The sequence below is a fragment of the Ovis aries genome, chromosome X, assembly GCF_016772045.2.
Source record: "Ovis aries strain OAR_USU_Benz2616 breed Rambouillet chromosome X, ARS-UI_Ramb_v3.0, whole genome shotgun sequence".
Taxonomy (NCBI): Eukaryota; Metazoa; Chordata; class Mammalia; order Artiodactyla; family Bovidae; genus Ovis; species Ovis aries.
The window spans coordinates 115,573,267-115,589,279 of NC_056080.1; the positions used below are offsets into that span (position 1 = coordinate 115,573,267).

The 16,013-nt window shown below is 45.7% G+C and overlaps 1 protein-coding gene across 2 annotated transcripts; it reads right to left on the minus strand.

The window, feature by feature from the left end:
- Nucleotides 1–11,888: 11,888 nt before the first annotated feature.
- Nucleotides 11,889–15,038, minus strand: ZCCHC12 (zinc finger CCHC-type containing 12). 2 transcript variants are annotated; one of them, XM_012107483.5, is made up of 4 exons: nucleotides 14,858–15,038; nucleotides 14,453–14,504; nucleotides 14,115–14,254; nucleotides 11,889–13,705 (listed from the first exon to the last, which is right to left on the minus strand). In XM_012107483.5, exon 4 carries the CDS (start codon nucleotides 13,592–13,594, stop codon nucleotides 12,389–12,391), a length of 1,206 nt encoding a protein of 401 aa, XP_011962873.1. In that variant the 5' UTR covers nucleotides 13,595–13,705; nucleotides 14,115–14,254; nucleotides 14,453–14,504; nucleotides 14,858–15,038; the 3' UTR covers nucleotides 11,889–12,388. The 2 variants fall into 2 exon arrangements, with proteins under 2 accessions (XP_011962873.1, XP_042098134.1); XM_042242200.2 differs by having other exon boundaries at nucleotides 14,390–14,504.
- Nucleotides 15,039–16,013: the final 975 nt, after the last annotated feature.

Below are 16,013 nucleotides of genomic sequence, written 5' to 3' on the forward strand. Positions count from 1 at the left end.
GGATCACAGCCTTGTCCAACGCAATGAAACTATGAGCCATGCCATGTAGGGTCAACCAAGATGGATGGGTCACAGGTGGAGAGTTCTGACAAAATGTGGACACTGGAGAAGGGAATGTCAAACCACTTCAGTATTCTTGCCTTGAGAACCCCATGAACAGTATGAAAAAGCAAAAAGATATGACAATGAAAGATGAACTCCCCAGGTCAGTAGGTACCCAATATGCCACTGGAGAAGAGTGGAGAAATAGCTCCAGAAAGAATGAAGAGGCTGAGCCAAAGGGAAAACAACGCCCAGCTGTGGTTGTGACTGGTGATAGAAGTAAAGCCCAATGCTGTAAAGAACAATATTGCATAGGAACCTGGAATGTTGGGTTCATGAATCAAAGAAAATTGGAAGTGGTCAAACAGGAGATGGCGAGAGTGACCTTGACATTTTAGGAATTAGTGAACTAAAATGGCCTGGAATGGGCGAATTTGGTTCAGATGACCATTATATCTACTACTGTGGGCAAGAATCCCTTAGAAGAAATGGAGTAGCCCTCATAGTCAACAAAAGAGTCCAAAATGCAGTACTTGGGTATAATCTCAAAAACGACAGAATGATATCTGTTCATTTCCAAAGCAAACCATTCAATATCACAGTAATCCAAGCCTATACCCCAACACCTAATGCCCAAGAAGCTGAATTGAATGGTTCTGCAATGACCTACGAGATCTTCTAGAACTAACACCAAAAAAAAAAAAAAGATGTCCTTTTCATCATAGGGGACTGGAATGCAAAAGCAGGAAGTCAAGAAACACCTGGAGTAAGAAGCAAGTTTGGCCTTGGAATACAAAATGAAGCAGGGTAAAGGCTAACAGTCTTGCAAAAAGAGCACACTGGTCATAGCAAATACTCTCTTCCAACAACCCAAGAAGCGACTCTACACATGGACATCACCAGACAGTCAATACCAAAATCAGATTGATTATATTCTTTGCAGCTGAAGAATATAATCAGCAAAAACAAGACAGGGAGCTGATTGTGGCTCAGATCATGAACTCCTTATTGCAAAACTCAGACTTAAATTGAAGAAAGTAGGGAAAAACACTAGATCATTCAGGTATGACCTAAATCAAATCCCTTATGATTATACAGTGGAAGTGACAAATAGATTCAAGGAATTAGATGATAACATGCCTAAAGAACTATGAACAGAGGTTTGTAACATTGTACTGGAGCCTGTGATCAAAACGATCACCAAGAAAAAGAAATGCAAAAAGCAAAATGGTTGTCTGAGGAGGCCTTACAAATAGCTGAGAAGAGAAGAGAAGCAAAAGACAAAGGAGAAAAGGAAAGATATATCCATCTGAATGCAGAATTCCAAAGAATAGCAACAAGAGATAAGAAAGCCTTCCTCAATGATCAATGCAAAGAAATAGAAGAAAACAATAGAAGGGGAAAGACTAGAGATCTCTTCAAGAAAATTAGAGAGACCAAGGGAACATTTCATGCAAAGATGGGCACAATAAAAGACAGAAACAGTATGGACTTAACAGAAGCAGAAGATACTAAGAAGAGGTGGCAGGAATACACAGAACTATACAAAAAGATCCTCATGACCCAGATAACCACGCTGGTGTGATCACTCACCTAGAATCCACCATCCCTGAGTGCAAAGTCAAGTGTGTCTTAGGAAGTGTCACTATGAACAAAGCTAGTGGAGGTGATGGAATTCCAGCTGAGCTATTTCAAATCCTAAACAATGATGCTGTGAAAGTGCTGCACACAATATGGCAGCAAATTTGGAAAACACAGCAGTGGTCACAGGACTGGAAAAGGTCAATTTTCATTCCAATCCTCAAAAAAGGCAATGCCCAAGAATGCTCAAACTACCACACAATTGCACTCATCTCACATACTAGCAAAGTAATGCTCAAAATTTTCCAAGCCAGGCTTCAACAGTACATGAACTGAGAAATTCTAGATGTTCAAGCTGGATTTCAAAAAGGCAGAGGAACCAGAGATCAAATTGTCAACATCCGCTGGATCATCGAAGAAGCTAGAGAATTCCAGAAAGACATCTACTTCTGTTTCATTGACTATGCCAAAATCTTTGACTGTGTGAATCACAACAAACTGTGGCGAATTCTTCAAGAAATGGGAATACCAGACCACCTAACCTGCCTCCTGACAAATCTGTAAGTCAACAAGCAACAGTTAGAACTGAACGTGGAACAATGGACTGGTTCCAAATTGGGACAAGAAAACCTTAACGCTGTATACTATCACCCTGTTTATTTAACTTATATGCAGAGTATATCATGAGACATGCCAGGCTGGATGAATCACAAGCTGGAATCACGATTGCCGGGAGAATTATCAATAACCTCAGATATGCAGATGACATTACCCTTATGGCAGACAGTGAAGAGGAACTAAAGAGCTTCTTGATAAAAGTGAAAGAGGAGAATGGAAAAGCTGGCTTAAAATTTCACATTCAAAAACAGAGATCATGGCATCCGGTCCCATCACTTCATGGCAAATAGAAACAATGGAAACAGTGACAGAATTTATTTTGGGGGGGGGGCTCCAAAATCACTGCAGATGGTGACTGCAGCCATGAAATTAAAAGATGATTGCTCCTTGGAAGGAAAGCTATGACCAACCTATACAGTATATTAAAAAGCAGAGACATTAGTTTGCTGACAAAGGTCTGTCTAGTCAAAGCTATGGTTTTTCTAGTAGTCATGGATGGATGTGAGAGTTGGACTATAAAGAAAGCTTAGCGCCAAAGAATTGACGCTTTTGAACTGTGGTGTTCGAGAAGATTCTTGAGAGTCCCTTGGCCTGCACGGAGGGCAAACCAGTCAATCCTAAAGGAAATCTGTCCTGAATATTCATTGGAAGGACTGATGCTGAAGCTGAAGCTCCAGTACTTTGGCCACGTGATGCAAAGAACTGACTCATTGGAAAAGACCTTGATGCTGGGAAAGATTGACGGGAGGAGGAGAAGGGGACAACAGAGGATGAGATGGTTGAATGGCATCAAACATGAGTTTGAGCAAGCTTCTGGAGTTGGTGATGGACAAGGAAGCCTGATATGCTGCAATCTATGGATAACAAAGAGTTGGACATGACTGAGAGACTGAACTGACTGACTGACTTTTCCAGGACTCCTCTGTCCAGGCAAATGGTTTCTTCACTACAGCATCCTCCCCAAAGATCCATAAACTTTTCTGTAGAAGGCATCAACAGTTTACACTCTGAAATTCTTTAAGTCTCCCTTCTCAAAATCCTCCCGTTGCAGCTTCCACCAATCCCAGACTTTTGGTATCGTGATCTATGCTGTGCGTGCTAAGTTGCTTCAGTCATGCCTGACTCTGAGACCCTATGGACTTTAGCCTGCCATGCTACTCTGCCCATAGAATTCTTCAGGCAAGAGTACTGGAGTGGGTTGCCATGCCCTCCTGCAGGGGATCTTCCCAACCCAGGGATCAGACTCACTTATTTTATGTCTCTTGCATTGGCAGGCAGGTTCTTTACCACTAGCTCTACCTGGGAAGTCCATCAAGGTCCCTGCTGCTGCTGCTAAGTCACTTCAGTCGTGTCTGACTCTGTGTGACCCCATAGACGGCAGCCTACCAGGCTCCCCGTCCCTGGAATTCTCCAGGCAAGAACACTGGAGTGGGTTGCCATTTCCTTCTCCAATGCATGAAAGTGAAAAGTGAAAGGGAAGTCGCTCAGTTGTATCTGACTCTTCGCGACCCCATGGACTGCAGCCTACCAGGCTCCTCCATCCATGGGATTTTCCAGGCAAGAGTACTGGAGTGGGGTGCCATCGCCTTCTCCGATCAAGGTCCCTACTCCAGTCCTAATCAAGTCCCAGGTTAAAAGACCCTCAACCGTAAACCATGCTTTCATTTCTCAATCCACTGGAACTTCCTCCCTAAAACACTAGCAAAGCTTTGTGAGGTGGGGGTTCTCGCTTACAGAGGTAAGTGATAAATTCAACTTTGTCATACCAACAGGTGTGTTGGAGATATTTGGAGAGTCGGTGCTTGATGGTTTTGAAGTCCCCACTGACATCCAATGCAGCTGAGACCTCAGCACAACAGCTCAAGACCTTCAGCTTGAAAACAGTGTGCTCCTCTGTCCTCTTGGACTGCCTGCTTGGGGCTCTCTGACCACAGTGGTAAGGTAAGTAGGTTTCACACTGGTTAGAGCTCTGATCCCTTTGCTCTCCCGGTTGCTGAGGATACTAGTCCTATGGCCTATACTTGACACCCTGTGAGAAGCCATTTCTGACCCCCGGGATTATAGGGCCCTCCTCTGTGTTCTGTTCCCTGGCTCCCCCTGCCATGGAAGCTACTTCCCTCAGGGCAGAGGATCCTGCATTCTAATTGTGAGGTCAGTCTGTGATGTGGCTGGGGCCTGGGTGAATTTATAATCATGTCTTCCTCTCTACAGCTACCAAGCTCACTCACTATCTTCTGGCTTAACTTGAGTTCTGTCCTTTCACTTGTATCCTCTAAAGATCATTTACATTAATGTCTCTCATTATTTTCAGAAATGTTTCCACCAATTCTTTTGCTTTGTCTGTGAAAACAATCATACTTACTACAGTTAATGATCATTATTTGTCAGCCTGTAACAGTTTACTTCTTGTAGGTTTTCTTGTTATGATTTTATATTTGCTCAGGTGTTACCACCCCCTTACTTCTCTTTTGCCGATCTTTATTTTGTGCTTTTGAAGTTATTGTACTTATTAATAGAAAAAGAACAAATTTTTCTCAATAAATTGTACATATATCTACGCTCACACTCTCAAAGTTAGAAAAAAGATTTAAAAGAAATATGCCAAATGTTCAGAACTTACCTATGGCTTATTTATTCTTTCTGTATACTTTAATGCCTTTTAAAATATTAAACATATAAAAATTTTATATAATCTTATGGTATTCTAAATATCCTACTTTTATAACAACTCTAAAATCATTTCGTGAATAAAATAGTTTTACCAAACATTCTGGCAGACAAAGAAGGAAAAAGTTTATGTGTCAATTTCTTGAGTTTCAGAGATCAGTGATACTAAAGAGATTCTATTTTCAATTGTGTTTCCCTGAGCTAAATTGATCTTGGTCCATTCAGGATATTTAAAATCAACCTCCATCATGTTCCCGCTAGTAAAATTTAAGTTCTTTCACTTACAGATTTTCAAACAGCTTTAACCTGTACTTGATGAACAGGAAATTGATCAGATGTTCATATCTGTCTGTTACCCCTGCCCCAATAACTGATATTCCACTGTGATACAGGTTTTCTCATTAATGTCAACATTTTTACTTCAAATATATAATGGAAAGTTCACAGGCTTTGGTGCCAGACTTACTCTGTGTTTACGGGCATATAACACCTTAATCCTCTTGCTCTCTCTTAACTGAGACCCATTTAACTCCTCTAAAATAGGGTTAATAATTCTTACTATATTACTGACATGTTCAACACGTAGCAAGTGAAAATAATATTCATTATTACTCTTTTTTTACATCTTAGGTTATTTATTATGCACATAAGTCTTACATATTTTTATTGAAGTATAGTTGATTTACAATACTGTGTTAATTTCAAGTATACAGCAAAATGACTCAGTTTCTTTTCCATTATAGGTTATTACAAGTTATTGAATATAGTTCCTTGTGTCACACAGTAAATCCTTGTTGCTTATCTGTTTTATGTATAGTAGTTTGTATCTGTTATTGCATCCTCCTAATTTATTCCTCCCCTCTTTCCCTTTTGGTAACTATCAGTTCATTTCCTATGTCTATGAGTCTGTTTCTGTTTTGTAAATAAGCTCATTGTACAATTTCTCAGATTTCACATAGGAGTGATATCAGGTGATATCATAGTATTTGTCTTTGTCTGACCTACTTCACTTAGTATGATAATGTCCAGGTCCATCCATGTTGCTGCAAATGACATTATTTCACTTTTAATGGCTGAGTAATACTCCATTGCATGTATAATACCACATCTTCTTAAACCTGTCATCTTTTGATGGGTTCTTGGGTTGTTCCCATGTCTTGACTATTATAAACAGTGCTGCTATGAACACTGGGGTGCAAGTATCTTTTTAAATAAGAGTTTTCCTCTTTTCTGGATATAGGCCCAGGAGTAGGATTGCTGGATCACATGGTAGCTCTATTTTTAATTTTTAAATGAACCTCCATACTGTTCTCCATAGTGACTGTACCACATAATTATTCTTTTTACTTGTCCTTTAGTAAAAGGGAAATAGCAAAGAGTACCCAAAACATCCATATTTTACAGGGTAGTTGTCTTTTAATACTTACAAGTGCACATGAAATTGGGAGTTTAAAACACCTAAACCTAAGATCTGTTGATGCGATATGGATGAAGCTACAAAGAAACCCATCTCTCTCTTTCTGCTTTGCTAGGAGTGAATGGTCCAACTAACAAGCCACAGAGAGTGAGTGGGAGAGAGAGAAGCAAGCAGTTGATTTAGAATGTCTCCCAGGTTCCTGATCTCATCAACTCGATGGACGGCGGTTCAGCACTATACACTGTTCTTTCCTTGACTGACTCCCCTCCAATAACGTTTGTTCTGGGAGCATAACAATAATAAAGGCTGTCATTCTCTGTATACCTACTGTGTGCCAAGCACTTGATTCGTTCCATTCACAAACATTTATTGAGATCCAGCTTATGTTCCAGGTAGTGTTTTAGGAGCTGGGGATACCACAGTGAACTAAGCAGACTGAAATGTTTACAGTCTAGTGGGGGATAGACAGGAATAAACAAATAATATAATAAATCAGTAAATTATGTGGTGTACTAGAAGAGAGGCATGTGATGGGCAAACATAGGAGGGAAAACAGAATGAGAATGCTGGTCCAGGCATGCAGTTTTATTTATTTATTATTGATTCATAATGTGTTAATTTCTGCTGTACAGCAAAGTGATTCAGTTATATATTTCTTTTTTATGTATTCATTTCCATTATGCTTTATCATAGGATACCGAATATAGTTCCCTGTGGTATAAGGAGGACCTTGTTTGTTCATTCCACACATGATAGAATGTGCAATCTGCTTACGTCTGCTAACCTCAACCTCCTACTCCATCCTTCCCCCACCTCCCTCCCCCTTGGCAACCACCAGTCTGTTCTCTGTGTCCATGAATCTGTTTCTGATTCATAGATAGGTTCATTTGTGTTATATTTTGTGTGTGGGGGTGCTTAGTCACTCAGTCATGTCCGATTCTTTGTGACCCCGTGACTGTAGCCCACCAGGCTCCTCTGTCCATGGGATTCTCCAGGCAAGAATACTGGAGTGGATTATTGTGCCCTCCTCCAGGGAATCTTCTGGACTCGGGGATCGAACCTGTGTCTCCTACATCTTCCGCATTGGCAGACAAGTTCTTTATCACTAGCGCCACCTGGGAAACCCATCAAGATCCCTGTGCTGTGCTGTGCTTAGTCGCTCAGTCATGTCCAACTCTTTGTGACCCCATGGACTGTACCCCGCCAGGCTCCTCTGTCCTTGGGATTCTCCAGGTGAGAATACTAGAAGCCCATACTATATTTTAGATTCCACATATAAGTAATATCATATGGCAGCAGTCCCCAACCTTTCTGACACCAGGGACTGATTTCATGGAACACAATTTTCCCACAGACTAGGGTGCAAGGATGGTTTCAGGGTGATTCAAGTGCATTACATTTCTTGTGTGCTTTATTTCTAATCTAATGCTGCTGCTGATCTGGCAAGAGGTACCAGTCCACAGCCCAGAGGTTGGGGCCCCCTGTCATATGGTGTTTGTCTCTCTATTTCTGACTTACTACTTCACTTAGTATGATAATCTCTAGCTGCATCCATGTTGCTTCAAATGGCAATATTTCATTCTTTTTATGACTAATATCCCACTGTGCATGTATATATTAATATTTGTTGTGGCTGTTGTGGTTGCTTAGTCATTCGGTCATGTCCAACTCTTTTGCAACCCCATGGACTGTAGCCCGCCAGGCTCCTCTGCCCATGAGATTTTTCCAGGCAAGAATACTGGAGTGGGTTCCCATTTCCTCCTCCAGGGGATCTTCCCAACCCAGGGATCTAATGAATCCACATCTCTTGCATTGGCAGGCTGATTCGTTACCACTGAACCACCAGGGAGGCCCACTAAACACTCAGGCATTTCTGATTTCACTCCTGTGCCTGCCAGGGGCCAGGCTCGGTGCAGCTCCTGGAGCCCAACTGTCACAGTGTCAGATTATCACGGAATAAGCACTGTCTGCTTAGCAAAGACAGCATTTGCTTTCCCCTAGCCTTCCTTCTGTAGCAGAATCATGCATTCTAACCGAGTAATAGCATTTCTTGAAAGCCTGATGCTAATCACTCATACACCAAGCACCTGGGGAAGGCAGGGCTTATCATCCTGAATTTAGAAACTTCAGTTTCCTGTTCATAGGCAGCTTCAGCAGCACCTACACTGTAGGGTGCTGTGGACACAGGAGAGCTAAAATATGTAAGAAGTGTAGGCTTCCCACCCTAGAGTGTGACCTCTGGCTCCACCACTAACTAGCTGCATACCCCTAGGCAAGTTTATTTAACTTTGCAGTGTGTTTCCTCATCTGTTGTTGTTGTTGTTTAGTCGCTAAGTCGTATCCAACTCTTTGGGACCCCATGGACTGTAGCCAGCCATGCTCCTCTGTCCATGGGATTTCCCAGGCAAGAATATTGTTGCCATTTCCTTCTCTAGGGGATCTCCTGCCTTGCAGACGGATTGTTTACTGCTGAGCCACCTGGGAAGCCCTTTCCTCATCTGAAACATGTGCTAATAGTAATACCTATTTTATGGAATTGATGTGAGAGCTAAAGGAGCTTATGCATTTAAAATAGGCATCCCAAACCTCTGGGATCTAACGCCTGATGATCTGAGGTGGAGCTGATGTAAAAATAATTGAAACAAAGTGCACAATAAATGTAATATACTTGAATCATCCCCAAACCAGCCATTCTCCTCCACCATAGGAAAACTGTCTTCCATGAAACTGGTCCCTGGTTCTGATAAAGGACTTGATACAGGCATGCAATAAGCTCTTAAATAACAATTGTAATGATTTTGATTTTGATTACTAGTATGGAGAAGGAAATGACAACCCACTCCAGTACTCTTACCTAGAGAATTCCGTGGACAGAGGAGCCTGGTGGCCTGCTGTCCATGGTGTTGCACAGAGTTGGACATGACTGAAGCGAATTAGCAACAGCAGCAGCATGGAAAGATCAGGAAAAGGAAGAAGATTCAGCAAAGTAAACTGAGAACTGGGCACCAAACAGGTCAGGGAAGGGGGGAACCATGAGAGAGGGGCATCATGGAAACCAAGGGAAAAGAACCCCAGGAAGGAGGGATCCTTAATGCAGAAAGGCACTCGAAGGCCGGTTTCTTCTGACAAGACAAAAGAGTGATTTTCATCTCTTAGCAACCAATGAGAATGAAGGCAGAAAGGAAGAAAGAAGCCTAGAGTTTGAAATGAAGGCTTTTTTCGGCTAATCCCATTAGTCTGATCTGAATGCCCAGGTATTGGGTCCATGTCTCCTAATTAGGGAGAATATGTATTTCTCAAGTAGAGGGAAAGCCAGTGTCACACAAAGGGAAACAGAAAAGAAATGTCAGATGACATCAGGTTGGTGAAATAAAAACGTAGTCTCAAATTCATACACCAGAGAGGAGGATGAAAGAGGGAAGAAAAAGGGGATGAATCACAGAACATATTTTCAAAGCAGTGGTCTAACTGAAGTGGCCAGGACTTATTTTTGTCTTATTTCAGCTCTGTCTTCTACTGGGTACTAGAGAGACATGGCAACATAGTGTGTGTCTCTGGACAAATGGTCAACAAGTGTTTATAAAGTAAAATTAAGAAAAGAGCAGAGATGGAGAGGTAGAGAAGAATTAAGGGCTAAATTCTATGTTATTGTTGTTGTTCAGTTGCCCAGTCGTGTCCAACTCTGCAACCCCATGGACTGCAGCACGCCAGGCCTCCCTGTCCCTCACCATCTCCCAGAGTTTGCCCAAGTTCATGTCCATTGCATCGGTGATGCCATCCAGCCATCTCATCCTCTGACACCCTCTTCCCCTTCTGCCCTCAATCTTTCCCAGCATCAGGGATTTTCCCAACTCTATATGATCTGGGAAATGTTGGGGGTCCACGTGGCTTTGGGGGCCTGAGTGGAGCTGCCTCTTGCCTGGAGGTGAGGGAGGGGGTCCCCTTCGGCTCTGGAGAGATGGTGGTGGCTACCAGGGTCTCAGAGGTGCCGGGGATGGATGCAAGGAGAGGGCCTCTGGAGTCTGCACTCCGGGCCGGTTCTCAGCTAAAGGGTTCAAGGCAGAGAGGCCCTCCCAGTCTCCCTCTGGTCAAGAGGGTTAAGGAGGCTGAGGCTTAAGCCAAACCTGGGATGCTGGGGTCTGGGGGAGGGGTGATGGCAGAACAAGGGAGGCTGAGCCTGTACCTTCTCACCGATGGAGAATGTGCCTGGGGATGGGGGGTGGGGTGTTCTTTCTAAGCAGGTTCCAGAGGCGTGACAGCCCAGGAAAGGCTGCACTGGCTTCTTACAGCACCTGGTGTCTCCCTCTCCTTCCTCCCTCAATTGCTAACACAATGGGAACCCCACTGCCTCTCTCTGGGCGCCTCAACCAGTGCATTGCTGGTACCCTCAGCCTGGAGCTGTATACACAACCCGGGGGTCTGTGATTCCGACTAGCCTTCCTGTCCCTGTCAGTCTCCTGTGAGTGTCCCTGATGGGCCCTCACTTGCTCTCCTGTGACTCTCTAGCCCCTGACACACCCTCTTCAGCCGCTGGGCTCCCTCCTCTCAACTCTGAGGAGCACCGATTTCCTGTACACCAGCTCCTTCAGGTCCTCAGGTGTGCCCATTTCCTCACTCTGGCCCCTGTCTTAAATGCAGTCCTCCCCACTCCCGTGCCCCCAGCCCTGTGCTGCTCACAGAGGTAGGTATTTATACACCTACAGGAAATGTAAGGACCTTGGGGTCTGAGGTCAGATATGTCCTCTTTCACCACCCTCCAATATCTCCAATATGAGATTGGGCAGGTTCCTGGGAAGGTGTTCCCCCCAACCCCCTGCTGCCCTGCTTCTTCTCCCCAGCCCATGAATGTCCACCACTCCACTAAAATAATGTGGAAGGCTTCCTGATTGCCATGTGTACGGGCAACTATATTGCTTCTCATCCCTGCCCACCTATTCTCAGTTGCGGGATTGAGAGGGGTTGCCTTGAAGTCATTGGGCTGCCAGTGTCCTCTAACATGTAACTTCAGGGCTTCTGGGGGCTGAGCCCCTCGGTGCTGGCTCCCACCAGTAGCCTCTCTCTCCTTCCTTAACTGGGGGAGTGGGGTGGGGTAGGGGCCGCATCAGCTCACAGGAGAGATTCCCCATTGTAACCTGGATGGGGTGAAGCCATGGCAACAGCGATGTCAGAAACCCATCCAGAGCAGGGAGAGCTGCCCCTCCCCAAAGTAATCAGGAATGGACCCCTGGTATCCTTCTTTTGGGCTGTTACCTCAGCACCAGCCTCCCCCACTGTCAGAATCTTCTGGATACCTTAGAGAAGAAAGCCTTAGAACATTGTCAACTAGTGGGTGTCACAGTTTGGCTCTGTGACCTAAGGGACAGGTCAGCTGTGGTAAGGGGCTCTGTCCATTTACCTCTGGGGAAGATTTCAGCCCATTTCTTCTTCCCTTTTCCTCATCTGCAAAGTGAAGTTAATCAAAACCCCACCTCAGTGTATAACCCCACCCTTTATAGCTTTTTACTGTATTTTTCTTATTCCTTTTTCCTTTACTTCTCCCTAAAGTAATACACAGACAGTAAGCTAGCTGCTGCTGTTTATTTACTGATATAGAAAGAAGCTCACAACATATATTATTTGCTGAAAAAATACAGACTTTAGAACAGCACTTATATTTGCTCACTCTTATCTATACATAGGATACATAGGTAAAGGGAACTACCTAGAAGGACATTCATCAAAGGGTTGACAATGATTATTTAAGGATTGGAGGTTTTGGGGTAATTTGTACATTTTGCACTTATCTTTATTGTTTTAATATTTAACAATAAATTATATCATTTTCACAGAGAATAAAGGCATCAAGGAAAGGGGTGCACGCAGAGGGTAGACCCTCAGGCAGCAGGGGATTAGTAGCAAGGATGGAGGTCAGGCCATCTCCCCCCACTATACCACTATTCATCCTCCATCCCAAAAGAAAGCTGCTTTGTGGATTATGTGATTAGAAGCATCCTCCCCCTCATTTTTCCCATTGCTGGACTCTGCATATAGGTTAGGGTTCACTTAAAGCTGGGGGCTAGCACCTCACTGCTCAAAAGGGTCGCTGGGTTCAACAGGGGCCTCTCTTGACCTCTCCTCCGTATGTGCCAGCTCCTGCAGGGTAATGATCAGATTTTCAAATATCTGGGCCTTGTTGCTCTCATTATCACAGGTTTCCTTTGAGTGGCCCTCTTCACCACAATATGAACAGCGAATTGTGTGTTTTCGCTTCCTGGTTCTACGCATATTCCCAGGACCATCATTCTTATACCCAGAACCCCCACTGGTGCAAGGAGATGGAAGCTGGGAATTGTTGGGGGAATCAATGATTAGCACTTGATCCTGAGGTCTGGCCCTGCGTCTGGGGGGAGAAGAATCCGAGAATGAAAGTGGAAGGTCCTGAGACTCCCCCACCAGGATCACATCCTCATCTGAGTCATCAGGGGTATCATCTATCTCGATCACGTTACAGTCTTTATTATCAATCACTATGCGTGGGGAGCCCCCAAATGCCACTGGGCTAGTTGCCCTTGCCACTACTGACTCAGATCTCTTGGCCCGCTTCTGTTTAATGAAAGTGTCATCCCAATCCTCTTCCTCCCTTATCATCCTGATTAACTCCAGGAAACTGGGGAGACGCTCCTGCTCATTTGCATACATCCTGAGAAGATTCTTCAGCCTGAAGCGCAGGTCCCCATTCAGCTCGGCCCCTAGAAGGAACTGGTGCAGGCGAGACTGGTTGGCATCTTTCTGAGCTATGATGCCTGCCTGAATAGCATTCTGGAGCTGCACCTCTAAACGGATCACATAAAGGGAGGCTTTCTCCCCTTGCGCCTGCAGGGTGTTAAAAAATTTACTATGAGCAGTCACACTGCTTTCAGACTCCCCAAACACCAATTTCATGGCGTGCAAGAAATCTGCCACACTGAGGTTGGGGTTGGCCGCCTGCAGCAAAAGCATCACCTCCCGCGCGGGGCCCCTCAGGGTTTTAATCAAGCGCCTGAGCTTTTCCTCTTCAGACATATTCCAATCTGGCAAGACCTCATTGACTTGGATCAGCCAGTTCTCAAAAGTTTCTTCCCCCTGGGCTGGCACCACCCTCCCCGAGAACAATTTCAGGTTTCTCTCTGCCAGGATGGCCATTAGAGGACCAAGACTCCTCTCCAGAGACCTTAGCATAGAATGGGCCCAAGGTGGCAAGGATGCGTTCTGCCGCCGGCTGTTACCCACGCGCGCAATAATGCTAGTCATGACGGACGATGACTGGGTCTCTAAATGTTAACAAGATGCTCAGACTTTTACAAAAAGCCTAATCTGCAGGAGTGCTGGGGGGTTCTGTCGTCCTCCTAATCTCAGTAGGAACTGTAAAAAAGAAACAAACGAAACAAAACAAAAAACGGGAGCAGGGGTTATTTTTTCCCTTCCTGAATATCCTACAGTACATTTTATATCTGCCCACTACCCTAAAAATATCCCCCAGGAGACTGGCAATTAATTACAACCTCACGGAGCCAGCCGGAGTCTCCTGTTAGCAGGATGCTTTTTACAGCCACTTCCATCCCTTCCCTCCGTTCCTTCAAGAGGGACGGCAACTGTTGCTTCTAAGTGTAATAGTGTATGGAGAGGATAGTGGGCTCTCAAAATAGAGCACTGCGGTCACAGCTTTGTGGGAATAAATAAGATCTCATTAACCTCTTGGTCTCCGGTCTCAACCACACCCCCTTCTTAAAGTCCACCCCCCACCCCGCCCCGCTATTTCTCAGATCCTTACAGGAGCCCAGGAGCAAGTGCGCGCCTTTATTTTACTTCCAGCTTCTGCAACCTGTGGCCTCCGTGGGAAAGCTCGCCTCTGGGCTTCAACCGATCGTTGTCCACCGAGGGTCGCCGATCCGGGACCTCAGGGCGTCAAGACTGCGCCGCCGCAGAGGGCATGGCAGGGAGGGGAAGGGTCAGAAACAGCCTCATTCCTCATCCCGCTTCCTCCTCCCCGCCCCCCCACCCCTCACCCGCCTCCGCAGTAGCCAGGTGGAAAACTCCTTCTCCCACCTTCTGAATACAAGCCAAAGAAGGCCCCCCATTCCATTTCCCCCGGGGAAATCGTCGTCCTACCAGCTCTGTAATCAGCCGCACAGAATTCAAGTTCAGCTTTGGCCCTGATGGCCTGCCACCGAGAAAGAACATCGGAGTTGGAGACGCACATCCACATATTCCTCCCGCCGGAAGGGATGAGGAGATGCAAAGGGGATTCAAGGCAGACAGTTTGCGATTCTCCCACCTCCCAAACGCGCCCTTTGCCACCTCCCCCTTAAAACGCCCCCTTTCTCAGTCCAGGCAAATCCTACCCATTCGGCAGCATCCAGTGGAACCCCACCTCCTCCCTCAGCGCAGCCAGGCGGCGGGAGGGCTCCTTCCCCTGCCGCGCAACCCTCGATTCCCTAAACTGGGAGCCGCCAGTCCTGGTAGGGCTTCCCCCTCCTCTCTCCGCGCGGGGCAATCTTGCCCCCCTTTCTTCACCTGTGTTGGGCTGGTGGGCAGCGGACGCTCTGGAGTCGACAGCTGCGTCTCCGCCTTCGGTCTCCGCGGCCCTACAGGGGAAAAGGATGGGCGCCTCCTCAGCCGCTGAGCTAGCCGGGACCACCCGATGAAGCTGCTTCGCACTGCCGCCCTGAGACTGGTAGCCGAGTCGAGACAGCACGGTTCCCACGGCAGCCGCGGCAGCTTTTATCCTCAGCTAACGGAGACAAAAGAGCGTGACGGGCGCGGCCAATCAACGGGGCGCGGGGGCGGGCTTGCCGCGCAGCCTAGGGCCGGATACAAATGTGCGCCCGCGGTGGAGGGTGGCGATAAGCAGCAGGTCCCCGTGAGGTCAAGTGCGACTTGGTTGTGGGAACTGGAGTTTTCTCGAGTCTTCCCTTCTCCCTCTCTCTTTCGGCTCAACTTTGGGTCTTGGAGCCAGGTGCATTAAACATGAGGCGGAATCCAAATCAAATAAGCAATAAAAGTTCTTCACCTTTGTTTTGGGGGAGTGGAAAATAAAAGCGTTAGCGTTTTCTTTGTGCAAATACCTTGCACAGACTTTTTTTTTTAACTGTGAAGGAGGTGACAATACTGCGTCCATTTAACAGTGAGGGGACTTGGGCCCTCAGACTCTTTAACCAATACTCACTAAAGGATGTGTGCAAGGCTGGCTGCCTCAATCATTTTGGGGTGCTTGTTGGAAATGCAGATTCCTGGGCCTGGCCTGTGGGAGATTCTGACTTACTAGGGCTAGAGTTGGGGGGGGGGGTTGTATTTTTTTAATTGGCGTTTAGTTTCTATACGATGCTATGTTAGTTTCTGCTGTACAGCAGAGTGAATCAGTTATACATATATCACCTCTTCATCACCAGAGTAGTGAGTAGGGTTCCCTGTGTTACACAGCAGGATCTCATCAGTTGTCTGTTTTATACATGCTGCTGCTACTGCTAAGTCATTTCAGTCATGTCCGACTCCTAGCGACCCCATGGACTGCAGCCTACCAGGCTCCTCCATCCATGGGATTTTCCAGGCAAGAGTACTGGAGTGGGGTGCCATTGCCTTCTCCATAGTAGTGTATATATGTCAATCCCAATCTCCCAGTTCATGGCCCCTCCTATCCCGGCTTGGTGTCCATCCATTTGTTCTGTACATC

What these genes read in the sequence shown, in the direction of transcription:
- ZCCHC12 (XM_012107483.5), bottom strand. Translation starts at nt 13,594, where the DNA reads ATGACTAGCATTATTGCGCGCGTGGGTAACAGCCGGCGGCAGAACGCA.